Below are 27,791 nucleotides of genomic sequence, written 5' to 3' on the forward strand. Positions count from 1 at the left end.
CACTGGTACTGTGTCCACTGAACCAACCTACATATGTTTCCCATTTCCAAGCAACCGTTTCGCAGAGGTCAAAGCACTCAAATCTGACGCCGAAAAGACAAAATTTTCCCCAGTATTATTCATGTTATTCCCCTCTTTGTCCCATTATGCAAGGGAGAAGTAGTACAGGATGTTATACATACACGAGCATCAGAGCTTCGGTTAATTAATCCCACCAATTCCGCCCGTGGTATTCGCCTGCCGCATTCCCTCGTGGATTCCATGGCTATTCAGGTCAGGGAACGCCGGCTCTTTTTTCCGTTCATGTACCACTCCTTTCCTCCTGCTTCGCCCTATGGTGTTGGTGCATACCCGTATGGTGTGAGTAGACTGGAAGATACGGCTACTTTACCTCCCAGCCTCTATCCTTGATGGGGATTTAAACTAAGCCTCTCTATATACAGCTCGACCGGGTAGAGTACTCAGAAACTAGCTGCATGAACATAGAGGATTTGTCCTCCAAAAGCCTCTGGGGTGTGTCGAACTCTGTGATTTTACCTGAAATAAAGAAGACGAGGTCAACAGCTATGAAGACTGTTGGCTCCAAGTTATTTTGCGAGTGACGGAAAACTAAGAGAATTCAGTATACGGGCAAAAAGAAATAACCCATGACGATCTAACTAGGACTGAAAAGGTGACTTGGTTAATCATGTTAAAGAAAAATCACTGAAACATATGTGTGTGCGTGTGTGGGGGGGGGGGGGGGGTGTGAAAGAGAATTCCGTACCATCGCTGAGGACAAGGACTAGGTCACTGTCAATGACCGTTGGGATTCTGTGTGCAATGGTACAAACAGTGCAATCCTTGAATTCACTCCGGATAATCTTTTGAATAAGATTATCTGTAGCTGTGTCAACTGATGCCGTTGCCTCATCAAGCACTAAAATTTTAGCCTGCTTAAGCAGCGCTCTACCCAGTGCAATAAGCTGACGCTGTCCCACACTCCAGTTATCCCCATTCTCCAGTACTGCAATGGCACCACAAATATCCAGGTATATTATGTTTTTGCATTAGAAATGCTATGCTTACTCTTTGAAGAAAGGTCTGTCTGTTCGAAATTAAAACAAACCTGGACTGTCCAGCTTTTCTTCCTTGGAACGGATGACGTCTCCAAGCTGACATTTTTCTAGTGCCTGAAAGAATTTTTCTCTCCCATAAGAATCATGAGATATTTGACATGTGATTTTATGAAAATGACCATGATGTACCTCCCAAATTTCTTGATCAGGACGCTCTTCAAGAGGATCAAGATTCATTCTGATAGTACCCTCGAACAGTGTAGGGTCCTGAGGGATGATGCTCAACCGTGACCGCAGATCATGAAGGCCAATTGCAGAGACATCGATGTCGTCAATGATGATTTTCCCTCCTGTAGGTTCAATCAGGCGGAAAAGGGCCTGAATAAGAGTAGATTTACCACTTCCCGTTCGCCCAACAATCCCAATCTTTTTCCCACCAGGAAAGATACAACTGACTCCATGTAGAACCAAGGGAAGGTCATCCTTGTAGCGCACCTGTGAAATTTAGGGAAAGCACAATGAGATTAAAGTGGGTCCAGCTTAGGAGAAAAGAGACTACACAACGGTGATTACATCCGAGAAAAAATTATTAATAGTGACAAATAAATCACCATGACTAAATGTTTACCTTGAGATCAATCAATTCAATGTTCCCATTCTCAGGCCAAGAGGATGGGGGCCGGGAATTCTCAATAATCAGTGGAGCTTCACTAGGAATCTTACAATACTGATAAATGCGCTCAACAGAGATTATCCTATTTTCTAATTTACAGAAGCTCAATATCCACCTTGACATCCGAGCATTTAAATTGAGTCCATATGTGACAGCAAGCCCAGCCATACCTATGGATAGGAAAGCCTGATTAGATGCAGAAGCATATTTAACTGAAAACGAAAGCAAGTTTTTGAATGCACAGGTGAACGATTGGGTAAAGCAGGATCATAAAATGCAAAAGAACCGGCATGTGAGAAAGCAAATAGGACATACTTGGCTCAATCGTGCCAGGGGGAAAGCTGACGAGTATTGCCATGCAGAAAGCAAACACAAAAGTCGAGAGCAATTCCATTCGTAAGCAGAGCCATTCAATAGCTGCAAGGCTGGAAAATAAAGGCCGAGCAAAACAATCATTAAGGTAAAGATTTCTTTTCATGAATCGTTTCTCTTGACCAAACCCTCTGATGGTTGCAGCACCAGCAATTGACTCACTAAACAAATGGATCACTGGGGACTTCTGAACACTCAATATCCTAGTCAGTTCCCTTGATGAAGCAATATAATATCTCTGCAAGTTCATAGTACTTATTAGCAAAAATCCACTCTGACGAATATCATGATAGCAAGCGCATCCATTATCTACGGTGTGATGAAGACACATATGTGAAGGATTTTGATTGCACATATTATACTAGAGCATGACTTCACCGACATCTAAACGATGATCAAATGAACATAGGCTTTCATAAGGCCTATGTTAACAATGGAGTTTACTTCGCAAGCTTGAACATTTTCATGCTGAACATATGCATCGGGCATTCTGGTAATTGACCAGTGAACTGACTTCACCCTTGCTATTTACTTTATTTGCAGTATTGTCACCAAGAAGAAATTAAGAATCGAGGTAAAGATCAGCATTACAGAAAATCTAAAGTTTAACAATTTACCTGCATCCACATGCATGCAATAGCCATGGGAACTATAAGAAACAGAACTTGCCATGTGACTTTGCTCATGACAGCAACTATTCCAAGGAGTTGAATTGTTGTTGATGCAAATCCACCTAGCCTGAATGCTATATCAAGGTCCACGACACTTTGATCTACAGAAACCTGATATGAAATATGATTGATAAATTTAGGAAGTATAAATTAGAAAAGACACACAAAAGTATCAAATACAAATTAAATTATTATGAGCAAAAGCAAGATCTCGACTTACCCGATTCAGAATCCGTCCAGCTGGCGTAGTATCAAAGAATGACATTGGCGCTCGAAACACACACCTTAGCATTTTCACAAACAGCTTCTGAGCAGCTGCTAAACCAAATGTAGCCACAAGAAGGCTTCTCACAAACACAAACAATGAACTCCCAAAAGCAAGGCACATATAAACAACCAGAAGGACCACGCTATCTGTCTTAGGTGCATCTCCTTCTGTTTGTGGGTTCGCCCATGCCATCCACCAGTTACTCGCAATCTGAAGCACTTGGAACAAAGTTTGAGCCACGATAATGAGCGGTATCAGTGTACCTTTGTAGGCTTCCCCCATGTATGACAAATAAACTTTTGAGCTAACTCTTCCTCGCTCCCTCTCCTCCTCTTGAACAGTACGCTTCTTCTTACGCTCTTCAGTCTTTTTGGTTTCCTTTATTCCACGTGGCGTAGATGATTTCTCTTTTTCAGCTACTTTATTGTTCAGGTTATCGATATTGCTAGCACTATGCGTCAATCTTCTGTTGGGAACAGAAGGAGAGATATCTCCATCAGAATCTTCGAAAAAATCCATGGTTTCAATAGCTTCCTTATGAGCAGAAACCAAAGCATTGAAATCTGTTCCAGCTTGGAGAAGGTCATCATATTTTCCAGCTTGGGTGATATGACCATCCTTAAGAACCTGTACCATGACAGAAGCACAAATTAGAGATCAAGGCCCCATTAGCCCATGAATAGTCTCATGAAAAGTATTATAAAGATAACCTGCTTTGACACGGAACCTGTTGTGTTACTCTCAACAGGAAAATATTGATAAATAAGAAATTCATTGAGCAACTCAATAAGCTAATGGGAATTTAGAACATCATATACATGTGCTCCGAAGTGTATTTACGTTGTGAGGAAAATATTATTACCAATATCAAGTCAGCAGCTGGTAAGAACTCAACTTGATGGGTTACATAAATTACTGTTTTGGTAGCTAGTGCGCTCATTATATATTCCTGCAACAAAAAAGCTGAGATGTTATGGAACAGAAACAGCTTCAGAAATAAACAGAATAAGACAATAGCTGTACGAACCTTAAATAAATCACTCCCAGTATGAGCATCAACAGCACTGAAGGGATCGTCAAGCAAATAAATATCAGCATCTTGGTACAGTGCTCTAGCAAGCTGTACTCTCTGTTTCTGACCTCCACTCAAGTTAATGCCTCTGTCCCCAATGATGGTCTGATCTCCATGCTGGAGCAACTGAAGATCTTTCTTCAGGGAGCAAGCCTCAATAACTCTCTTGTAACGCTGTCTGTCCATCGGACTGCCGAAAAGAATGTTCTCCTCAATATTTCCAGACTGTATCCAAGCAGTCTGAGGAACATATGCGGCTGTACCACTGACCCTGACCTGAACAAGGAGTAGAAGGAAAATGTGATTAAACTGTCATCCAAGTTAGCATCATTTTTTTATGCATGTACTTACTTGTCCACATAATCTAGGTATCTCCCCAAGTATAGAAGACAATAGACTTGATTTGCCAGAGCCAATGACACCACAGACTGCCACGCGCATGCCTCTCACCACACTAAGGTGTATATCAGAAAGTGTAGGGGTTGAACATGATGCGTTCCAAGAGAAACTGCCACCCTTAATATCAACTGCCTTGTCTGTACTACCCTGTGGAACACTTATTGTTGCATCATCTGGCAATTCTTCTTGCTGCAAAAAGTGGGACAACCGGTCTAAAGACACCCTTGTCTGAGCCATCATGGAGATGAGATCCGGAAAATTTCTCAGAGGCTCTTGAAGGATCCTAAATGTTGCTAAAGCAGAAAGAACACCTCCGGCGGTGAGCTCATCACCAAGCAATATACAAGTACCGAAAGTTATGACTGCGACAAAGATTGGCGAACTCCAGAAAACAAATGTAACTGCAGCCTGTGAGTACAAAGCCCACCGAAGCCACCTGTATTCCACTTTCCTCATATCTTCAAGCATAAGCCTGTACCGATCCTCCCACGCCTGCAACTTAAGAATCCTCATATTCTTCAAGCACTCTGCAGTCTTGCGCATGCGCTCATCCTTTGCTGCCATTAGCTTATCTTGGTAGTGTTCCTGCAGCTTTGCCACGGGAACTGAGGCAGCAATCGACAATGCAGTGGCAATCAATGTTGAAACTGTGGCAATCCCGACGTTCTTGTACAGGATGGCAAGGGCAAGAATGATCTGCAGTGGAAGCATCCAGATGTCATGAAAGTACCATGCAAAGTCCCCCACCCGTTGCACATCAACCGCCATGTAATTCACAATCTCACCACTCGTATGGCTCTGCCGTGAGGCATTTGACAGCCTGAGACCTTTCCTGTACACCATGGCGGTCAGACCGGACTTGACATGGATCCCCATGATGTCCACACCCAAGTACCACTGGCGAGCAGTGAGCGTCTCAAGCAACTTTGCTACAAAAAATACAGAGGCAAGTATGTAACCTTCATGGGGGAAGGCGATTTTGCCACTGAGGTAGTCCACAAAGTAGCTGATCAGGTATGGGCCGACATAGGAAACGACGGTGTTCACCGCAGCGAAAGTACCGTTGATCACTGCTTCACGCCAGAATGACTTGAGTATTGCCCATGCCAGAGATGGCTCCTTGCCAGGGAACTCCGTTCGTTGGCGCTCATAGTGACTGCTCATCGCCTTATAGCAGAATTTGGAACGATCCTTGTGAGCCAGCAAGGGTATGTCAGCCAACTCGAGTGGCCTCTGCGCTCCAACTGAAAGTAATGGACTAAGCCATGACAATGTTGCGAGGCTGACAATCCCAGCATCGCCGTATGGAGTGACCCGCAAGCAGCCGGGCTCCTCCTCGGCATCCCTACGCTGCCCGCCGAGCAAGAGCCGCTCATGAACACCGGTGGCATCACTAAAGTCCAATTCTACACCGCTGGAACCCATGACACCAACCAAGCAGAGGAACCCAAGGGCAGGCAGCGTGGCGAAGTTGGCAACCATGTGCGCGTAATCCACCTTGGACGCGTCATCACCCATCAGCCGCCTGGAATCGTCGTATGCAATGGCAACGGAGAGCGCGAAGGAGACCACCCACCAGACGCGCACCAGCGCCGGGAACCTGCCCCAGCCGCCGGCGCGGGCCTGCAGCGCGAGCGCCAGCAGCGTGGCCCAGGCCAGCGCCTGCACCCCCGGCAGCAGCAGCGCCTCGACAGCGACACGCGGCCCCGCGGCCGCGACCTCATATCCGAGCGCGCCGGCCTGCACTAGCAGGGCGTAGCCGCAGCACGCGAGGGCCGCCCTGTACCAGGCGCCAGTGGACGACGACGACGCGGCCGCGGCCGCGGCGTCGGCGGCAGGGCCGCGGCGGTGCGGCTTGAGGCAGGATGCGCAGCGCGAGGCGAGGGCCCTGGCGGCGCGGAGGAGCAGCAGGAGGAGCGCGAGGGCGAGCAGCGCGGCGTGCGCGGCGGCGGCGGCAGCCTCCGTGAGGGGCAGGGGGGATTGGAGGAAGCGCGGCATTGGCAGGTGGGGATCGGAGGCGTCAGGAGCAGGTGGTGGGGAGCGGCGAGGGGTTTAAAAGGCATTGGGGCTTGGTTGCCACGGCAGGCGGGGCAGGGGAGGGTGCGGCCGTCAGCCGAGAGCTCTCTGGGCGGCGGATTACGGCATCGAGCTGCAGATGGCAACAAACGAGGGTTTTGGCCGCTAGCTCCCTCCCACGGAACCCCCCCGGCTCCTCGGACAGAGAGATAGAGATTTAGATTCCGGCTAAATGCAGCAGCACACAAACTGCCCTGGTACGCGCGCGTGTTCTTCTTCCCCGATCCCTCTCTGAGACTCTGCTTCACCAACCCTCTCGGTCTCGGGTTCTCTGCGCCGTGCCGCGTGGGGAGATGCGGTGATTTAGTAGGTGGTGCTTGGAGGAATTTGGGGGCGGATTGATTGGGAGGAAGAAATTAGGGAGCTGGGGTGGGAGGAGGAGTCAGGGGAGGAGTGCCCGTGTTTCTCTTTTCTTTTTCCGTTATTCCTCTTCCGTTTTAGCTTTTTCAGAAGGGTCGAGACGTCGACGATGATGAGCGAGCAAGCCGTTTATAAAGACGAGAGTTCCGGGCGGGCTTTGCCTCTGGGACCGGACCTTTGGAGTGTGATATACTTGCATGGGGGCTATTTATTAGTTCTCCTTTTTTTCGAATTGACAGTATTTATTACTCTATCTAACCTGGAGATGATGGTCTCTTTTTTGCATAGCCGTACACACTACGCACTCATCACTCTTTTAACACATGTTTGCGTGTAGCGATATGCGAATTTTAGGGAAAATAGTGTTGATATTGAGCGCCACTGTCCTCACGTACATGAGGTGTAAATGTGACCATCAATCGTCCGATTTACAGTTAGAGATAAGTCGATTGATCAGCCGTCGAATCTAGTTTGTGCTTCTAGAATCGCAACAATGAATTGAGAGAGAAGTGAGATGACGTCCAGATACTGATCCAACGATTTTTATACATCGATTGAGATTTGAGCACTTTTCTTAAAAATCAGGCGGTTGAGATATAGCCACATCCATATTTATTTTATTGCATCACTAGTATGGATTAAAAATGCATGTGTCATACGATTGTTACAATATTTGTTTGATCTATTGTTGTTGCTAAATACTTCCTCCGTTTCATAATTTTTGATGCAAGTTCTTCGTAGAATGAGCGAACCTAAACACTAAAACGTGTCTGGATACATCCGTATCTAGACAAACTCGCGTCAAGAATTATGAAACGGAGGAAATATATAGTTGTAACATCAAGACTTGCTATCTACTACTCCATCCATTACCAAATAGTACTCTGTATAAGGTGTTCTAACTTTGTCTTAAGTCCGATTTCTAGAAGTTTGACTAAATTTATAAAAAAAACTACCAACATATACTCATTTGAAGTTTTATTACATCTATTCATGGTATATTTCTGCATAGTATACTCATTTGATATTATAGATACTAGCATATTTTTTATAAATTTGGTCAAATTTGAAAATGTTTGCATAGGACTTTTGTTTGTTCAAATGCTATCATGGTAAAATATTTTGATCAAAACTTAAACTTTCGTTTGTTCTAATGCTGTTGCTAAATATAGTTGTAACATCAGGGCTTGCTATCTACTGTACTTGATCAAAACTTAAGCCTATAATTCAGTTCCAGACTTAAATCTTACCAATCCACTATCACAAGACGTGTATGTTTGGTAAAAATTAATCTTCTCCTTTAATCATATTATGAATTGAAGGTGTTCAATCGAAACACAAAAACTAATTTATAATTCTGCATTAACTATTCTATAATTAGTCATACACGGTGATCTAGTCAAACCATTTTAACGTTGCTAATTATCCTGTTGATTGAGGCAATATAGAGTTAAGAAGAATCAAATGAATGGTGCAATTAATTTCCATTAAAAATATGATGGAAAGACCAGAAAATAATTTATCTCCTTTGATTATCTTATCTAGAAAAGAACCGTGTGTACACATATCTAGAAACCGAAATCTTATGAAAGTTTGAATTGCTACTATCGTGCTTAAGAAATTCGTCTCTGTCCACCACCTGATCCGCATCTGCATGCTCTGGGTTTGGCCGTAACGGGCAAATAGGACGGGAGTGCACTGGGTCTAGCAGCAGCTGAAAATTGACACCTCTCAAAAGAAAAAGGAAGCAAGCCGACAAACAAGCTGTAGCACTACATCGTGGAAAAGGAAAATGCTGAATCACCTCTTGCGAAGAAATGCGCAGAAATTCATAACAGAAACTTTACAGCGGAGGCATGCGTGGAGAGAAAAAAACAAGATGCTCTTCCGATCCGGTGGGCTGGACACTGGACAGTTCCCGTTTCCTTTCCTCCTCCGTGAAAAAAGACAAACAATGGTAGGCGGCTAGGCGGCACGCGTTACGTCTGTGTATTTTCGTGGCACACCGCATGAGCTCACTGCTGTCGGCGTACTACTGTATATGCACCAGGTGGCCCGAGGCGAATATAAGCGCCAGCGGCACAATGGGCATCGAATATCAGTAAATTCTACTAGCACGATGAGGTCAGTGCACCGTGACCGGCCGGAGTCCATGTTCGCATGTGTGCGATTCCGGTGGGGGAATGTCTCTGGCTACCTATAGCTGGCGCTGATTCCTTCGCTTCATTGCTCCTTCGGTCCTTATCAAGTCACTTTCTATTTTCTATTACATGTATCCTGTCGCGATCGATCGTGTACCATTAATTCATGGATATTTTTATAACACCATCAATTCTGATTGGATCTTGATTTGCCTGGCTCACCTCACTAGTGGAGTGGAATATTTCCATATAAAGAACCGACCATAAATATAGTATTCTCTCCGTCCCATGATACGAGTCACACACACATCGTTAGATTGTCAATTTAGTTAACTAAATATAAAATGAATAATTTAAAAATTATATCATTAGAAAATTCTTTCGATAACGAATGTGTACTTTTTGTTAAGAAACATAATATTTAATTAATCAAATTGAGAATTTAGGAATGTGTGCGTGTCTCATGTTATGGGACGGAGTGAGTATCTAGGCAGTCCACTGGCCAGCTGATCCCGCTACGGCGTACATAAAACAGCGTACATCTCGCACATTCTGACGTGGATCGTTCTGCTACCGCTACATGCTTAATTAGTGCACCATGATTAATTGTGGGCATGCATGCATAGTCGACATCGGCACGTATCCTCGGCGTGATTGATCCGTAGAACTACGTGCTTACCGCAGAGGGCTGAGATCGACTAAAGCACTTACGTGTACACACACACACAAAAACGGGACGGGGTTTGCTTTGGTCTCTCGATATCGAGCAAATTGCTGGTGAGGCTGGCAAGCACCAAGGCGTCAACGGAATGGCCGAGACGAGGCACCGTCTTTAATGGGGGTATGACGAAGGATCTCGATCGATGCATATTGCGACAGCTTGAAACTATTTTAGCCAGTGAATTCCGTGATAGGTTGACCCATCTGATGAGATAAGATTTACCACCTGCATATAGATATAGTGGCGTACGTGTGCTGGTGGATGCCAGTTTAATTAATTATTATCCCGAAGTGCTTGGTTACGTAACCAGATCGATCCAGTCGCTTCACATCAACGTGTTGCCTCATCATTTCGGTATCGTATGTAACTGCCCACTGGGTCAAGCAGAATATTTGGGGTTGCATTTTTTTAAGTGTGTTCTCGTTTTCTGGCCAGTGGTTATTTTGTGTGGTGGCACAGTCAAAAGACACTGCTTTGCACTTTGCTGGCGAATAACTGGTAAAGAGAACAAAAATTGAGCACTTTTGAAGTCTTGGCTGGGACTTAATTGGGAGGGAGGGATGATGGAAGAAACATACATGATGAAAACGATGCAGAGCAGAGCACAATGTATAGCGATCGATGTGCGGCCGGTCGTTGCGTATCTCCCTGGGAAACACAATCATGGGGATTAAATTAGAGAGATCTCGACAGCCATATGAAAGGCGTAGGTTTCTTAAAGATTGTCTGGGGCCGAGAGCAGGGCTCCCGCAGTTGTATTGTGACGGATGCCGATCACATGAGTTCCCCGGCCCGACCGCTGCCATCATTGATTTACTCTTCGACCTGAGTCGTTATGTCCCCTTCCTCCAACCACCATCTATCACCACCTATGATCGGCAAGAGCATTTTTTGTAGAGTATAGTAAGGACTGTCCACCGGCGCGCTTGTTGATGGCAACTTGGCAAGAGCATTTTTGGTAGAGTGTAAGGACTGTCCACCGGCGCGCTTGTTGATGGCAACTTGGCAAGAGCATTTTTTTGTAGAGGTCCTCTAACCAAGGTTTGAAATATCATTCAAAATTTGAACCAGGTCGAATAATTAAGTCCGTGCCTGTCCATTATTGACCGGAACTGTCTCAGGACAGTGGGTTGCTAAGTATTCTCCAAGGATATAAATGAATTAACATGTGTGGTTATATCTAAATTGGCTGATTTTTAAGCAAAATGATCAAATTTAAGTTGACGAATCAGAACCATTAGATCAGTATCTAAATCTCACTTTACCTTTCTTTCTTCACCTTCCGTTTCAAATCTTAAATCACAAATCATATCTAACAGCTGAGAAAGCATAACTAAAAATTAGGCAACTTAGATATAGCAAAATTGAAATGAATTTTGTTTTAAATTTCCAAGCACTATGTAAGGTCCCAAGTAGCTGGAGGACTTATGGCACATACTACGTTCTCTTTTTCTAAGCATATCGTGATATTTATTGTCAACACAGAAAGTAAGCTACGAAAGATTCCAACAAGGCAACAACACATAGTAAAAACCAAGAACTCAAGAGAGGTGGTTGGAGCCATAAGGTTTGTATTGTTAGATTGTACTATTAGGAGCATATGGATGGCATGTGATCAGTGTCGAGTTAAATATACATTGGTCGAAGCGATGCCCTGCCCGCTGTCGTCAACCAGCTGCTGGTTGACATGCACGTACGCATGTGCAATACATGTGGACTGAGCGCAGAGAGTTACTACTAGCTTGAAGAAGGTCACCGATCGATCATATATCATTAACTACACATATATGTACTGGTCGAGCCCATGAATCGAGCATACATTTTCAACATTTGCTCGAGCTACTAGCTTGATGACGACAATCAGAAGATCACGGAAAGCACATGAGGGCCTCAAGTTAAAGTATAGTTTGTTTAATCCGCAAAGGGTACAGTGAAGTGTGTGGCTTGCAGCTAGCGAACAAGAACATATATATGGACGGATATATAAAGTTAGCGCGTATACACGAATAAAGGATCGATCACCGGCCGATCAAGTGGTTAAAAGACACCGTGTCTCTAGCTACATTCACAGAATTAATGCAGCCAGCCAAGAAAGCAGCTTTGCGCATAGGCCCAGCGACCACATGCGTAAAAGAACGAATGTATGCTTGATTGGCTTGCTTACTTGTACAAGTGGCTTTCACCAAATCAAGTCGACGCGAAATTCATGCGTGCGATGCAAGGAAACATATGTATGTCTGGGCCGATGGGGCACGATCGAGCATGTCTACATATGGGCCAATGACACTGCTACACAAAACACCACCGGTGGCGGTGGAAAACAAGGGTAAGTGGCGGTGGACTGACCCGCCACTAAGCTTGCGCTGCTGGTGCTACGAACCACTAGTAGCGGTGCTCTCCACCGCCACCGGTGCTACGAACCATCGGTGGCTGTCCAAGCGCAGCGTCACTAGTATGAATTTGCCGAATTAAAAAAAAAGCAGGCCACACGGGGCCTACGCTGCAACCTCGCCGACGATTGTAGAGCAAATACACAGAAAACAAATCCATATTTATTGAGAAACAGATCTGGAGTATTACATTACAGAGAATACACATCGAAGGGGAACCCGAGAGAGAAGAAGAACTAGAGTGAGAAGAACCAGAGAGAACAAGAACTAGAGAGAGAACTAGAAGGCCCGCACCCAAACCAGTCCGGCCCAGACACCACAGAAAGACAAATTTCCCGCGCCCTCCTCGTCTCCATGGCGCCAGCGGCGATCTGCAGCGAGAGAGATAAGAGGTGAGAGAGAACCAGAGAGAGGGAAAACGAAAAGGGATGAGAGAGGGGTTACCAGAGATAGGAAGCAGCAGGCGCCGGATCCGGTGGCGGAGGAGCTGCAGGCGACCGGATCCGGCGTCGGAGGGGCCGGATCCAGGGCAACCAAGGTCCATTGCAGCGGCGGCCCTTCCAGGCCAGTCACCGGGAGTTGCTGGATCCGCGCGAGCCGGCGGGGCTGGATGTCGATGGGGGATGGTGGGAGGAGAGGATGAGTCGCAGCGACGAGCCCGCGGGTGGCCGGATCCGGCGGCAACGGTCCCGAGGGCAACTGGATCCGGCCCCGTCCATGGCGCAGGGAGGCGAGTTGGCGTCAGCCGGAGCAGGAGGGCTCGGGAGAAGGAGGGCCCGGGGAGAGGCGCCGGCGCGGTGGAGCTCGGTGGGGAGGGAGAGAACTCAAAGAAGAGGAGGGAGAGAAGAGCAGCTCGGTGGGGAGGAGAGAATGCGTGGAGAACAGAGAGAGAAAAGAACGATAGAAGGAGAAAGGAAGGAGTCACGGAGGAATGAAAGAGGAGGAGTCACGAGAATAAAAGAAATAGAAAAAAAAAGATAGATGCCAGCTCATCGATACACCACGGCCATCCTCAGCCAATCAGGGATCAGCATCTAGTTTCATCCGGATTGTGCTTATTTTGTGCTTTCTATCTCCAGTGGCGGGTTTTATAGCAAAACAGCCACTGGAGGTGTGTAAAATTTGTATAATTCTTACTTTTTAGTATAATATATTTGTGTTTAGAATTATACTAAATTGTTTCATAAGTACATAAATATGGTCCACTTTGTGTAAAACTGGGGGTGCCATTTAGAACTATATTAAAAGTACTTGCTTCACAAAAAACTCCATTTTTCGCATTTATAAAATGGAAAATAAATATTTTTATAATAAAAATTTGAAAAAAATCTATGACAATATTGTTTGGCATGGCAAGATGCACCTCTATGCAAAAATTGGATTCATTGTCATGAACTATGGCATAACAATGGTCGTGACTTTGGTCATCTGGTTTGAAACTCATAAACATTCTTATACTTGATGGTCCGTTTTGTGAAGAATTTTTTTTGACCAATTGTCAAATTCAAGTTTACCATTTTTCATGGCAATTAGTACACATAATAGGACTCCATGCCAAAGAATTGACTTTTTTGACCATTTTTTCATAGTTTTTGAATTTTGCAAGATGAGATGAACATTGTAGGCACATCTTTCCATAGCAAGATGCTGAATATTTAAACACCCTTTGTGAAACTTACCTAATTCTTACTTGGGTACCAAAAAATGATTTTTTGAAGTTTTAGGAATAAACTATCACGCACTTGTACTTCAAATTTTAATTACTTTTGCGAAATCGCTAGAAATTCATTTAAACGGGAAAAAGTAACAATAAAGCTAGAAAAGTCAAACTCTTTGGACACAACCAATTAAATATGTTATACTTTGTGTGAAAATTATATGTGCCATTTTGAACCATAAAAATTGTACTTGTTTCACAAATTACTTCATTTTTTGCATTGAAAAAATGGAAAATCATTTTCTCTGAGAAACACCATGTGATATTGTTGTTCCAACATGTTAAGGAATAGGAATGAAGACTTTAGAAAAAAGAATCACATCATTCTGATTTTTTATGAATTAGTTATAATTTTTGCAAGTTTCAATGGTCTGTAGGGGGTCAACAGTGGCCGGTCTAGGCTAACAAACCAGCCACTGGTAACCCCTTATCAGTGGCGCGGGCTAGAAAACCGGCCACTGTTGGGACTCACCAGTAGCCGTTCTCATGGACGGCCACTGTTGGTGGTTCACCAGTGGCTTTGGACGCGCACATCCACTGGTGCTCTAACACCAGTGACGGTGAATCACAGGCACTGGTGGAACACCAGTGGCTGTGATTTTTTTGCCTCGCTCGAACAGCCACTGAAGGTCGTGCGCCAATGCCAGATTCTGACGTAGTGTGAGATCGAAAAGTGTTTTCGAAGCAAGACCAATTCGAATTGCATTGTGGGGTCACATGCTGATAGAGATGATGAGCAAGTGATCGGCACGCATGCACTGATGCACGGGCGGAAACCCTACATAACACTGTACTCGATCGCCTTGGTTTCCTTTCCCTTCGGTACAGGAATTGAATATCAAGCGGTGGTCACTGGCTGCACATTCGAACCCCACCAACTTGGAAAATAACTTGACAACTGCTACTTGTAAAAAGACCGGTCCAAGAGCATGCATACACGTCATACCACTTTGGTGTAACGGGACAATTAATAATAATGGAGATGACGAAACTAAAAACGTTGGCCTAATCAATATGAAAATCTGCAAGCACTCTAGCTATTTAAGAGTTTCTTCAGGCTTCACTGATTTCGCCGACCTCTCAACCTTCGGTAATCGCTATCACTCCCTCACACGCTTATTTAACGTTTTGAGACATGCAACATAGAAGAGGTGTGTCAAGTTTCTACACTACGGAAAGCTACGGGTGGCTCTCTGGAATATAATCAGGAAAAGGTCACCACGCACCCGGTTGCAACGCGTTGGAGAAGGGAGAAAGGCCAAGATCGGGCCGGCGAGCGCTAAGCAGCTACGGCACAGAAGGAAAAGCCTGTATCTTTAGGCGTGTAAAGCTTACTCTAGCTGAGCGACGAAAGGGCTGGAAAGCTAGTGCGGGCACGTGTGGGGCTGCATGCATGCAAGGTGCCAATCGCGCGTTCCCAGAGCACACCACCTGGACTGGCCGCCGCCGTCACGAGTGGTGTCCTGGTGCCAACAAAGAGACAAAGCCACGGACAATCAATCAATGGCATCTAAAAGTTGCCGGGTCAGAGCATGCATGCACGCAGCTGGCGCCGACTTCCGACGTGTACCTGACGTGGACGGCCTGCTGGGAAGTCCATTATTTTGTAATCACGGATGGTCGATCGATTGATCATGACATGGGCTGATGGATGACGTGTTAGCGGTGGGAGGGCGTGTAGTTCGGGGCGCAGTAGCCTGGCCCAGCGAGACCAATCAGTCGTTCCTTTTTGGTGTGTACGAAGTCATGTTGTTTGTGGCTGTTAATTGTTGTCGACTACACTCTCTGCTTTCTAGCAGTTTCAACGCCCACGTATACATCAGGACGTATCTTTCGGCGGGCCAATCTAAGACGGTATACACTTCCATACGCATTTTCTTTCATCCGCTTCAGTCTCGTTTGGTCGGTTTCAAAATACGCATGTGAGCGAAGCATCTCGGCGTCCTTCACATTCTTTCCTTGAGATAGTATACAACACGAGACATCTTATCACAACCATATACAACTGTTTTACTACACAGGACCGGCCGGGTGGGCTCTAGAGGCTTGTTGCTACGCTAACTTGGTCAGAGTAACACGTGACAACGACAATTTCGGCACAGGAGGCGAGGCCCAACGGTGCCAGATTCTCTAGCTACAGCCAAGAACATGATGCCCCTCTCTTTCCGTCTGAAAACTTTTCGCAGCTTACACTCATGCCTGAACGTCCCCAGGCAAAGATGGGAACGTACGACGGAATGTGGCGAGCAGGGGAATTAAGTTTGTTTGGGGTCCTTCGTGTTTACTACTCCACCACTCGGGCACAGGCGATCATGTCTTGTCCCTCGTACGAGGTTGTCGGGCCAAACTGCTGTTGCGGCGTGCCACATCGGTCTATCGCACGTGTGCATGCTTTTCACAGTTTCACTGCTTCTCTCATCATCAGTTCCCCGACGGCTCAGCATATATTTGCACTGTGGTGGGGGTCAATACAGCTAACGCAGCAGGGAGAAAATCCAGGACTCCCGAGCTTACAGGTGGAACATATTGAATCGGGCCGTACCGGCTAATGTTCCTTCTTTCTTTTGGCCCAACAGCATCAAAACAGCGTCGTTACAACCACCACGTGACATCGGCCCATGAACATTTTGCCACGGGCTGAAAATTGAACCGTTGAACGTGGCCGTGAAATGAACATTTCGCTTCTTTATCCAGGGACAACTGAACTGCTCAACCATGACCCTTCAACCTCAAGATCAAGCTGTTCAGCTATAGTATCACAGAGCTAACACCCGGAATAAGTATACCTCGTAGGTTCTTAATTACAATGCGGGCAGATACAACTCACGGACACCAATCCTCAATTAAGCCACTGTTACAGCGAACGTACACCGAAAACGATGCTTGGTTCTGTTGAGCTATGTTACACACTTACACATGCTATTTTGATCACCTCCTCTCTTCTGGTACCATCGATTCCAGAACCCAAAACTCCCCTATAATCTGGACTTAACTCAGAGCGCGCACCGAAAGTAGCAAGCTAGCTATCTATGCCTGCAGATGCTATGTTTCCATTGGAGCATATATATGTTTATTCTGCCATCCGTGCAACAGTTGCTACCTTGCCAACAACCAAAGCATGATCGCCCTGGATCACCACAAGAAGCAATTCCACATCCATTGTACTACGTGCTTAATTTAATCCGCGACTGTACGCGAGAAGATCGCTTGAGCAGTGGATGCGGATCTTTATTTTTTGCTGCGTGCTTACGTCCATCTGGGAGAATGTTCTGGTGCTTCGACTGTATCCAACGCTGCAGTACCACAGGAATTATGTATGCATATATGAGCACTGTGGTGGGGTCAGCCCCCCCTCTCCGATGATTGCTTCTAGTTCTAGGTAATGATATTAGAGATCCATCGGTTGAGCTAAGCTCGCGGTTCTTCCTGAGGTCCGCTAGTGCAAAGTGAAAGAGATGGACTGATCTCCTTTTTCAAGGGCATTGATGGTTATCTTTAATCTATTGGGTGTTAAATGGCTAGCTAGGTCCTACGTGTGGTTGTAGGGAGGAAGAACGCAGTATGATTATGAACGGTGTGGACATTTTTTTTTATGCCTAAGTATTCCATTTAGCATATGTATTTGTGTGTTACGAGATTAGTAATTATTAGTTTTCTAAAAAAAAAGATATTTCCTCCGTCCAACAAAAACTGTCTCAATTTTGACTAAATTTGAATGCATCTATACACTAAGTCATGTCTAGATCATTTCCTAGTTTGCTCCGAAGAAATTAAGAAAGGGCCCATTTTTTAAGACATAGGTTTTCTTACAAGCATCATAGATGATATGGATCACTTTTGGAAATACCAATAATAATAACTTATCATTTTTTTCACTGGATATTTAACTCCAAAAGGTGTCAATATTTATGTTTCCCTGCCAAAATAAATTTATCTTTTCTAACACAACATGCAAATTCCATCAGATGCATGCATGGCTGCTTGCCATCCGTCAGCTTTTAACCCGTGAGAACACCATTTGGTTTTGCATACGTGTGGGAATAATTAACAAAAAACATGCCTGTGCACATGATGTGCATGCATGGAGTATTATTAATTCCCGACATATAAACTATGGCCAAGTCTTTTGTGTAGAGATTCATCCACTCTATTAAGAAAATTAATAACCAATGGCACCACCACTGTACGGGGTGGGTTTAATTAAGGTAATCAAGACCCAAAGCACACAAACAAAAAGGAGCACAGTCCAGTTGTACACTCTGGTACGTGGTGAGAGACCAACGGCCCGATGTGTGGCTCGTGTCAAGCCACCACTTGAGCAAATCAACTTGGACAGATTTCTCCTGGCGATGCTTCAGCTGCTATACACATTTTTAACTCCCGGATCTGTACAACCAAGTGACACTTGGAGCCCGACGACGGAGCGACGTGCGCCTCTCGAGATCTCCGAAAATTTGTTTAAGCGATGTCGGATTTGATGCGATCTACTCTTGTTTTACGCTCGCGTTCTTCCTCCCCGGTCTCTTCCCCCATCGGGAATAAAGGCAAGAATCAAGAGATACGTACGCTTTACAGCAGAGATATATGGATCGGCTCGAACGGGAAAGGAGATCTCCATCGGATTAATTTGTTTACTGACGCCACCAATACAATCTTGGCATGTTCTTTCATACGAGCAGTAGTATACTTAGTTACTCCTTCCGTTCAACGGAGGGAGTAGTACATCTCTGCTGGCTATGATCAGCTCCATGGGTGTGCTGGATCGAGGAACAGAGGAAAGGTGTTCGTCAGCTGCATGGTCGTCAGTGATGCGTCACTTTCAGGAAGGTAAATTAAACTGAAACACGGAAAAAGAAAAGAAAAAAGAAAGTGATTAGCTCTAATCAATCACCAAGGACATGTAAAATATCTCAACATACTTTTTCACTCCAGTTTTGTCCTCTTACGGTCCAGTCATTTTCATTCTTTCGCGGACTGAAACCCCTTTAGACTAGACATGCATGGCTCATTCTAGACACGCAACACAACACCACATATATGTGTTCTGTACATTACATTACATTAACAACTTTATCTGTACATGCTAGGCTTGTAAAGCTTACATGTAGCTAGCTCTAGGCTCTAGCTAGCTAGGGTTGACGCCGACTCTGACTGGGCATGCAGATCGGGAGAGCCCAATGGAATGGAGTTCAGTTCACTCGAGAGAAAAATTCTTCAGATGACTCGATCGATCTGGACCGAGTTAGGCCGGCATCTGGCCTCTGCGACATGGCCAGGTGTACATGTGGTCAAATCGTCAAACTAACAACAGTAGTAGCAAGCATCTGCATCCATTCGAAATGCTTTCTTCAGTTCTTCTCTGCGTCCGCAACTCTGCATATGCTTTTGGAGGATGGGGACATGCACAATGCACATACATGTACGATTAAATCATAGCATATTTAAAAGCGGTTAATGCCGTGTTTTGCTGGACACCTATTGCGGCCTAACAATTAAGAGCGCGAGTACTAACCTTATAACAGCAAGCTGTGGCCTCTTCGGTCGATCGGTAGTCGTCAGAGTCCAAAAAGCTCCTACAGGGAAAACGTTTGTTTAATCTAGTCTTTTTGAGGCCATTTGGTCCTGTCTGGGGCTCCTTTTTCGCTGTATGTTTATCTGTCTATCTCTCTATCCTGCTGCAGATGAAGGCATGGGGGTGATCTCGCGCATGCAGCAGGAGCACACAACGAACATGCATGATAGATTTGATTCGGGAAGGCCGGTGGATATGATGATATTTTAGAGGACCTAGCTGTACACGTAACTTGGATTGCTGACAAGCAATTCAAAAAAATAAACACTGATTTACGGTATATATGAGCTGAGTATATGTTCCTAAATCCAGTGAGAGTCCATCTCTAATCGACCGATTTCTTTGTTCCTAAGCCCTGCTGAGAGCCTCCGTCGCAAGTGCAACGGGGTTTCGCTGGCGTCTAAGGAATATCTACAAAGCCAAATCATGTTCCGTTAGACATAAGATCTTTACCCCCCCTTCCCCCCCCCCCACCCCCCCCCCCCCCCCCCCACACACACACAACACACACACACAAAAATGATTTAGAAATTCTACTCAGGCCCTTGCATTTTCATACTATGAGCTTCAAATTTTTATGCCTTCGCCCCCCTAATAAATCGTCTCTTCCATTATGTGATACAAAGTACGTGGTATGTAGGAAATCTCTATGTTTATACCATGGTAATCAGTTAATCTGTGTTGTGGCTGAGTTGTGATAGCTTTCATGCTGGATTTAGCTCGGTAGGACGGGCTTAGTACTTTTTTCCCCCAATAAAGACGCGGTTAGGACTTTAGGTAAAAAATGATTTCTTTTACTCAATATAGCTAGCACGCATTGACCCTGAAATGCTTATTTACTTGTAGTAAACATTGAACCCATGATTTTAACATCTTCCCTCGTTGGTGGAAAAGAATGTCCACCCACTTGCTAAGTTGAAAATTGCAATGCTCATGAGTGTAGACCTTTTGCTTTCACTTTTCAGTCTTCTCAATGTTTTGCAAACTATCTATAGAGTAATAGCTTACCTTGTAGGATACACTAGACCAATTAGGTAAGCATGCAACTTTGCATTTGAAAAACCCTAGTCCAGATCCCCAACATGTAAACATTTGGGACCCACTAGTCAGCCACTTATACCGAATTAAACATGTATAGTCAAATACTACTAGCAAGTATATTATACTAGTGCTTAGTTTACTAGGACTTGAGACCACCAACATCTCCATTTCTAAATACGGTGGCCGGATCGACGCTTATCTTAATTTACACCACGCACGTACACGCGTAAAAGGCATGGGATCGATAACCATCGTATGCTCGATGATTGATTAGGAATTTACAATACAATAGACTAAAGGGGTGTAAAGATGCTTGCAAGATTTAACCATCTCTAGAGCATTGCATCACGCCACCACACACACAACATTCTAGTAGAAGGAGCTAGCTTTTTGTCAGAACCAAAACGATAATATAATACCATGGTGAGAAGCTTAGCCGCAAGTGGGAGTGGAATTGTTAACTCGGTCGCTGCTGTGGCGAGCGACAATGACGCGACGTCGATCGCCTCTCAACTCTGGCAAAGAGCTCATATAAATGCCGGGCAACGGCTCGGAGATTCTAGTTGTCATACAAGCCGGGAACCTCGATAGATAGATATAGCTGATATAGCCATCGAGGATACTATTTGTAGCTAATCAATTAGCCATATAGAGATTAGTTAAGTAAGGATATATAGATATATACTCCAGCTAGCTTAGTGTTGCATGGACGCGATAAGCAGCTTGATGTTGCAGGGGGGCTGGAGGAAGGGCCCCTGGACTGAGCTGGAAGACAGGCTGCTGACCGAGTATGTGCAGCAGCAGGGCGAAGGCAGCTGGAACTCCGTTGCCAAGCTCACTGGTAATGAATCCATTTAACGTCCTTAATCTCTGTATAGTTCTTAAGATTCATTCGTCAGAATTGTTAATGGATGTTGATTGCGTGTTGTATATGTGTTTCTGGATCAGGGCTGCGGCGGAGCGGGAAGAGCTGCCGGCTGCGGTGGGTGAACTACCTCCGGCCGGACCTGAAGCGGGGGAAGATCACCCCCGACGAGGAGACCGTCATCCTCCAGCTCCACGCCATGCTTGGCAACAGGTAAAGATGCATCAAATGTACAGTGCACATATGTTTATCTCTTTCTCTTTGTGTTGTGTTGGCCGGTGCCTAACTGAACCCCGGCCTTATACGTGGCGCGATGCGTGCGCAGGTGGTCGGCGATCGCGCGGTGCCTGCCGGGGAGGACGGACAACGAGATCAAGAACTACTGGCGGACGCACTTCAAGAAGGCCCGGCCATCCAGGCGGGCGCGCGCGCAGCTGCTGCACCAGTACCAGCTTCAGCAGCAGCAGCAGCATCGGCGATACCTCCACCTGCTTCAGCAGCAGCAGATGCAGCAAGTCATGGAGCAGAACCAGCAGCAGATTCTGCAGCAGCAGCAGCAGCAGCAACAACAGCAGGAGAAGCAGTTGCTGCAGAGTCCACAGGAGGATGACCTGCAGGCAATGCTGATGAGCATTGACATCCAGGGGACGCCGACGGCGAACGAGTGCTACTGTCCATGCCTGGTGACGTCGACGGCCACGACGCCCGATGACGTCCTGGCCGCCTCCGTCGATGAGGATGATGACGACGCGCTGTGGGACAGCCTCTGGCGGCTCGTTGACGGGGACGGCCGCTCCAGCGGAGGCGACTCCGGCGAGTACTAGTGTGTTTGCGTATACTTATTACAGTACTACATACAATGTGTATGTGTTCTGTGTGTCCCAATGTAAAGAAAGTGGAAGATCGAGGAGGTGTATAGCTGCCTTTGCTTGCAGGTTTCAGTGGCGGCAGTAGTGGTGCTTGCTTCACTTTATTAACCTCTTCCTCTTCTTTAGCCTGTCACAAAAAGTTTCTGAATTTGCAACAGCAAACATGTAATTTTGGTTTCGGTCGACATACTTAACATGGGTTCTCAATCAAGCAGATTATCTTCAGTTCATGATTTTTCTCGAGAGAAAACGAACATCACTGCAGATCTCTAGCTAGCTGCTTGACAATATTTGTGCACCTTGTAGATCGATCCGCCGTATATATAAAATTATCATGCACGCACACATATCTTTGAAAACATGAACTGACGACAGTTGCTGAATGTCTGACATTCCTCAGTTCCTAGGGACTAGGGAGACGAGAGGAACTTCAGTCATGTGCAATATACTGCCCACTATCTGAATACTGCGATATGCTACTTACAGCAACATAATAACTGAAACAGCCAAAGATCTTAAGAAACAGAATAAAGCAATTTGTAAGCAAATACAGATCATAAAGACACTGTTTTCAGGCTAAGTGCAATCATGGAGAAGTGTTCTCTTGCACCAACTGTGATGCTTATGGCTTGTGCGATAGATAAGTAACTAAAACATTTGCTAGTTTCGGTTGCAAAGCGCAGGATCTGCACAGGACTAATTCAGAAATCAAGACAATGAAAGCTTATATCATTCCTATAAAATTCAAAGGTGGCATATTTATGTATAAGACAAAAAAAGAATAGCACAACGTCAGCTTCTATGACATTTATCAACCCTTAAAAACAATAATCATGTGCAACAACCAGTTGGAATCAAAAGCTGTAGAAATCAGACAAGAAAAATGGATAATCTTGAATCTCCTGCTTCTTGAAAAAATAGTCTTGAACCTCCTAATTAACCAACTTCGCAAAGTTATTTTTGGAAACTTGATCCCGATGACGCAAGCTGATCCGAGAAGGATTTTGTTGGTCTGACTGGTCGACTGGAGCTGAATGAAGGAACAATTGGTGAGGATCGGTTCAACATTCCAGCGACAGAGGGCATGAGAGTCTGCGAGCGCTGCAGCATGTCAACCATGGATGGCGTCTGGTAGGTGTGAATTTGGGTGGTGAGCTCCGTCGAATCACCACGTGCGGTGGCTCTCTGCCACGAGTGCGAGCTCAGGCCTGCAAGCATGAAAGCTCTGCCCGATTCTTCGTACCTACGCCGGTTCTCCACCCTTTCCTGCATGTCCTGGATCTCTGTAATCAACGCCAAGCACTGGCTGTCCGAAGAGTGTGCTGCCTGTATCTCCAGTATCCTCTTGCGACCTTCGAGGATCAACACAGCCTGGGAGAAAGCGCCTTCCTCAGCTGCAGCCCGCGCAGCAGACATGTCCTCCATGGCTTGAACGCGATGCCACTCGCGCTCAACCTCGGGAGACATTTTACAGTCTACACAATATGCGGGACGTTGAATACTCACTTCTTCACCATATAGTTGGTTGTTCTCTGTCATGGTTGTATCTTGGTATGTACAACTTGGTTTGATCAGCACAGTCTGTCCTTCTGCAGCTGGAACACATAGAGTGATTAGAAATCCTCTCTCTTCATCTGCGTAAAGGTCACCAATATCAACTGACCCATTACGCTCATCTTCGTCTATTTGACTTGTGTAGCTGCCTGACTTGATGGAGGTAAGCACCACACCTTCGTCTACACACTCAATGCCAAGCTGCATCTCCTTAACAACAACACTGAGAAGACCACCAATGCACTGAGCAAATCCATTTTGTATTGAACCTTCATTCTCAATAAATGAAAATGTGCCACTAGATGTCTCGGCAACAGAATGCATCGCAGCAGAGTCATGATCTGCACCGAAACCAAATGTGTGGATCTGTACATGATTACCTGTTCCAGGCAAGATTGAAGGAGGAACAAGTAGACTGTGAGTTGGCCGAACTGCATTAGGAGATGGGACTGTATAAGTGTCTTGACCATCGGAGAGAAGAATGATGCTGCAAACAGGATTCTTTAGCCGACGGTGTTCAATCACTTTAGCACCCTTTTTTAGCCCATCGGCAATGTTTGTGCCACCACCATCAACAAGGGAGTTCACAGCTTGCAAGGCTTGTTGTCGACCGATTAAGGTCATCCTGCGCAGTGGGAAGAGCCTCCGTGCTGTAGATGAGAAGGCAATCACAGACAACCGGTCATTTGGTCCAAGTGTTTGAATGACGAAGCTCATTGCACTCTTGAGAAGTGCAAGTTTGGTCCCTTTCATGCTACCACTGACATCAAGCACGGTTACGAGGTCAAGAGGTGCACGGGAGTCAACTGAGTCCGAGGACTTTAGAGCCTTGAGATGGATTAAGATAGCAAAGACCTTCTGGGTCACTGATTCTTGTATGGCTTGGAATTCTGTATATGTCTTGATTTCAACTGAACCAGTAACTGCATCGTAATTGTCCACGGTTTCCGACTGAAGATCTATGTGCTCATCATCATTGAAAATGTCTGCCTCAGGAGTACGGAAGACAGGAAAATGATCATGTAGATTCCAACTGTAACTGTGGTTAAGCCTGCGAATAACAGCCATGTGTCCATCATCCTGGGCCCAATTTACTGGGCTTACTCTAGCTCTGCCATGAGTTGCATCTGCAGGTTGAGTTCCCTGGAAAGGAAGTTCTTTCCACTCAGCACGGCATATTGGACAGATATGGTTGCCATGCCTAACGTTTGAAGAGATACATTGAAAGTGAAATTTGTGGGAGCATTCTGCAGTAAACAACGCTTGCCCATGCCCTGTTCTCATACCACCAAGGCAGATGGCACATACTCTCTGAAATCAAGAAGGCCAGCACACACGAGTTAGCACACTAGAATCAGAGCTCGTGAATTAAGTAAAGACAGATTCAAAATTGGTTATAAAACGTGCAATGAATAACTGCATTAGAACACTAGAAACTTAAAGGGGTCATGTCATCACAGGAATGCATAACCCGCTGACGAGTGACGACTATATAATCAGAGCATTTGCCAATGTAAACAATACACAAGCACACCAAACATGCTGCAGATTTCCGTACAACTTGGTGAAAAACAGCATGAATGCAAGAGGCAATGAAACACCAGTCAAATGGAAGGGATTTACAACGCCAAAAGGACAGAATAACTAAATGGCCGGTCAGCAACTTATCATGGAGGAAGCCTGAGAACCAGAGTTTGCATATATTAACACTTAACACAGGGATAACTACATGTAAAGCTTGCTCAGTTGCTCTAATGCACATGTAGTATGGTCAATTCGTTGCTACCAACCTATCATGCTTGATCTTTTTTTGACGGGCAAGTCAGGAGCTCTGCTGATTCATTTAAGAAGGAAGAAACAACTGTCCATCGTCCGACAACAGGTCGTCAGACGGCGGAATTACAGGAACAGAACCTGATATTGTGCGATTAGTAGCTCGGCTATACACGCATCAGAATCATCTACTTCTAGCAAGAGAGGCTAAATTAAACTCGCCATGTATGCACAGATAAGAAAAATAGACTGGAACATACTAATAATGTGGCTGAATGTGGAAGTATTATATAATTCTAAACGTGAAGCAGACAACAAACTGGAATGAAGTGTTTCTTAACAAGTCAATGTAAACATGTAATCTATCACGTTGAATAAAGGAGTCTGACTCTTTAGCCTTACTGCAGAGAGCCTGAGTCAATTCAAATTAGATACACCCACCAACTAATCAAAAGTTCAAGACACATGGAAAGACAAAAGGCAAGAAAAGTATGCATATATATGAAAAGGTTAGACCATGATATTCATATAGTTCACTTTGTACAAACTACACCACGTGGCATCATAAGTTAAGCATGAAGTCATTCAATATCGTAGATGTTCTTCAGTGGTCTAACAGTATAACTGTATGACAGAGTAAAAAAAACATGCAACAAATCAGCTTCAGCTCAAAACTCCAAGCTCGACGCGATGGATTTTATTGATTTAAATATTTCGTTCAGATCCAGATACGCTACTTTTTTATAAATTGAACGAATTTTTTTTCAGAAAACTGACAAAAGTTATTCCGTTCCTAGTGCTTTAGCATAATTTCACATTTCACATCAATGAAATGATAACTAAAGGTGTTTATAAAAGGAAAGTGAACAGAATAAACAAGCATTCCAAAATGAGATATTTATGTCAAAGTTCATGATGCAAAAAGGTAAATCCAAGTATATAATATTAAAATTTGGGGACTGATTCGTCCGAACACGTTAGCAAGGTTACAAAGGCGCAAATTTCAGGTCATAATTTATCTTAAGCAGTCCTGTAAAAAAAATGTTAAGCAGAACTATGCGAAGGCCTTCAATTTTAAAAATAAGAAGATGAGCATGCTATTACATTGACAAAACTCAAAAAGGAAAGCACTTAAAAGGGGAACAAAATTGAAGTTTAAATGGAAAAGACCCTTAAAGTAAGAGATAACACACACAAAAATAACCTAAACTCAGAACCTCCCTGTGTTCTTTGTTTTAGAGGTTACTATTTTACAACGAGCTGTCCCAAGAGAAAATGATGAACTCTGTCATACTCCTAAGGTGATCTTATAATACCGTCAAACCAGATTAGAACAAAATAAATAAATATTCGAGAACAATTCCACATCAAAGCAGCCGTTTCCTCCGCATATCTCCACACAGTTTGGCACGCAAGAGCAGAAAAAATAAAAAAAGGATTGAAAACCCCACCTTGGAACTCCGGCTACCAGAACTGGACATGGACAGCCGCCGCAGGGATACGGAAGGCGACTTCACCTTCTCCTCCGGCACAGAAGCCGCCGATGGTCGCGGGGACGCTTCCCTCCCCGGCGATCCATCCTCGATGGCCCGTTGGCGCTCCGGCACGAGGATGCAGAGCTTGTTGGCGAGAGCGCGCTTGGCGCGACCCCACGCCGTCGCCATTGTTGCCCACGACGAGGATCGATCCTTCTCAGGTGGCTACTCTCGCGCGGAATCGCTTCTTAGTGGAGTCGCGTGCTCGGATCAGAATGCTAGGAGTAATAGGATCCGGAGGCGGTTGAGTCTTACCATCGCAGAGAAGATTTCGGCGGAGATCATTTATGGGAGGGGGGTCGATGAATATAAATAGGGGGACTTTTATTTGTTTTGACTTTTTCTCTAAAAGAAGTTCTGAACAAATTCTTGGTCCGTGTTTCAGAGTTTTGTAGGTATGGTTTATATGGAATCAATGTTCATACCTAGACTAATCTCTATGTTTAAATTTGGATTTGATCATGTCAAAAAAAAATCAGAACTGATTTGTGTTGTTAGAAAATTAATTTTGTTACTTTTACATGTAGAGAGCTCCAATTTCATGACAGCGCGATGTGTACCACAAAGCAAAGTTTTTTTTATAAAAAAAATATATATAGTGCATGTACATCCATATTTAGGGAAATTTGAGACAAGCTAGTAATATAAGTCGGAGGAAGTATCT

General features: G+C 44.9%; 3 protein-coding genes across 3 annotated transcripts; 1 reads left to right on the forward strand and 2 right to left on the reverse strand.

Annotated features, from left to right (window-relative positions):
* Positions 1 to 11: 11 nt before the first annotated feature.
* Positions 12 to 7,064, reverse strand: LOC100834959 (ABC transporter C family member 13). The gene is made up of 11 exons (XM_003558788.4): positions 4,466 to 7,064; positions 4,070 to 4,390; positions 3,905 to 3,991; positions 2,995 to 3,669; positions 2,721 to 2,885; positions 2,047 to 2,341; positions 1,687 to 1,901; positions 1,248 to 1,553; positions 1,109 to 1,172; positions 767 to 1,006; positions 12 to 537 (listed from the first exon to the last, which is right to left on the reverse strand). The coding sequence occupies exons 1-11, from the start codon at positions 6,509 to 6,511 to the stop codon at positions 434 to 436; spliced, it is 4,518 nt and encodes a 1,505-aa protein (XP_003558836.1). The 5' UTR covers positions 6,512 to 7,064; the 3' UTR covers positions 12 to 433.
* Positions 7,065 to 21,000: 13,936 nt separating this feature from the next.
* Positions 21,001 to 22,476, forward strand: LOC100845362 (transcription factor MYB2). The gene is made up of 3 exons (XM_003562058.3): positions 21,001 to 21,372; positions 21,480 to 21,609; positions 21,722 to 22,476. Exons 1-3 carry the CDS (start codon positions 21,237 to 21,239, stop codon positions 22,218 to 22,220), a joined length of 765 nt encoding a protein of 254 aa, XP_003562106.1. The 5' UTR covers positions 21,001 to 21,236; the 3' UTR covers positions 22,221 to 22,476.
* Positions 22,477 to 22,973: 497 nt separating this feature from the next.
* LOC100845663 lies at positions 22,974 to 27,426 on the reverse strand. The gene is made up of 2 exons (XM_010230927.3): positions 27,044 to 27,426; positions 22,974 to 25,130 (listed from the first exon to the last, which is right to left on the reverse strand). The coding sequence occupies exons 1-2, from the start codon at positions 27,254 to 27,256 to the stop codon at positions 23,220 to 23,222; spliced, it is 2,124 nt and encodes a 707-aa protein (XP_010229229.1). The 5' UTR covers positions 27,257 to 27,426; the 3' UTR covers positions 22,974 to 23,219.
* Between the last annotated feature and the right edge of the window lie 365 nt (positions 27,427 to 27,791).

Source organism: Brachypodium distachyon, chromosome 1, assembly GCF_000005505.3.
Source record: "Brachypodium distachyon strain Bd21 chromosome 1, Brachypodium_distachyon_v3.0, whole genome shotgun sequence".
NCBI lineage: Eukaryota > Viridiplantae > Streptophyta > Magnoliopsida > Poales > Poaceae > Brachypodium > Brachypodium distachyon.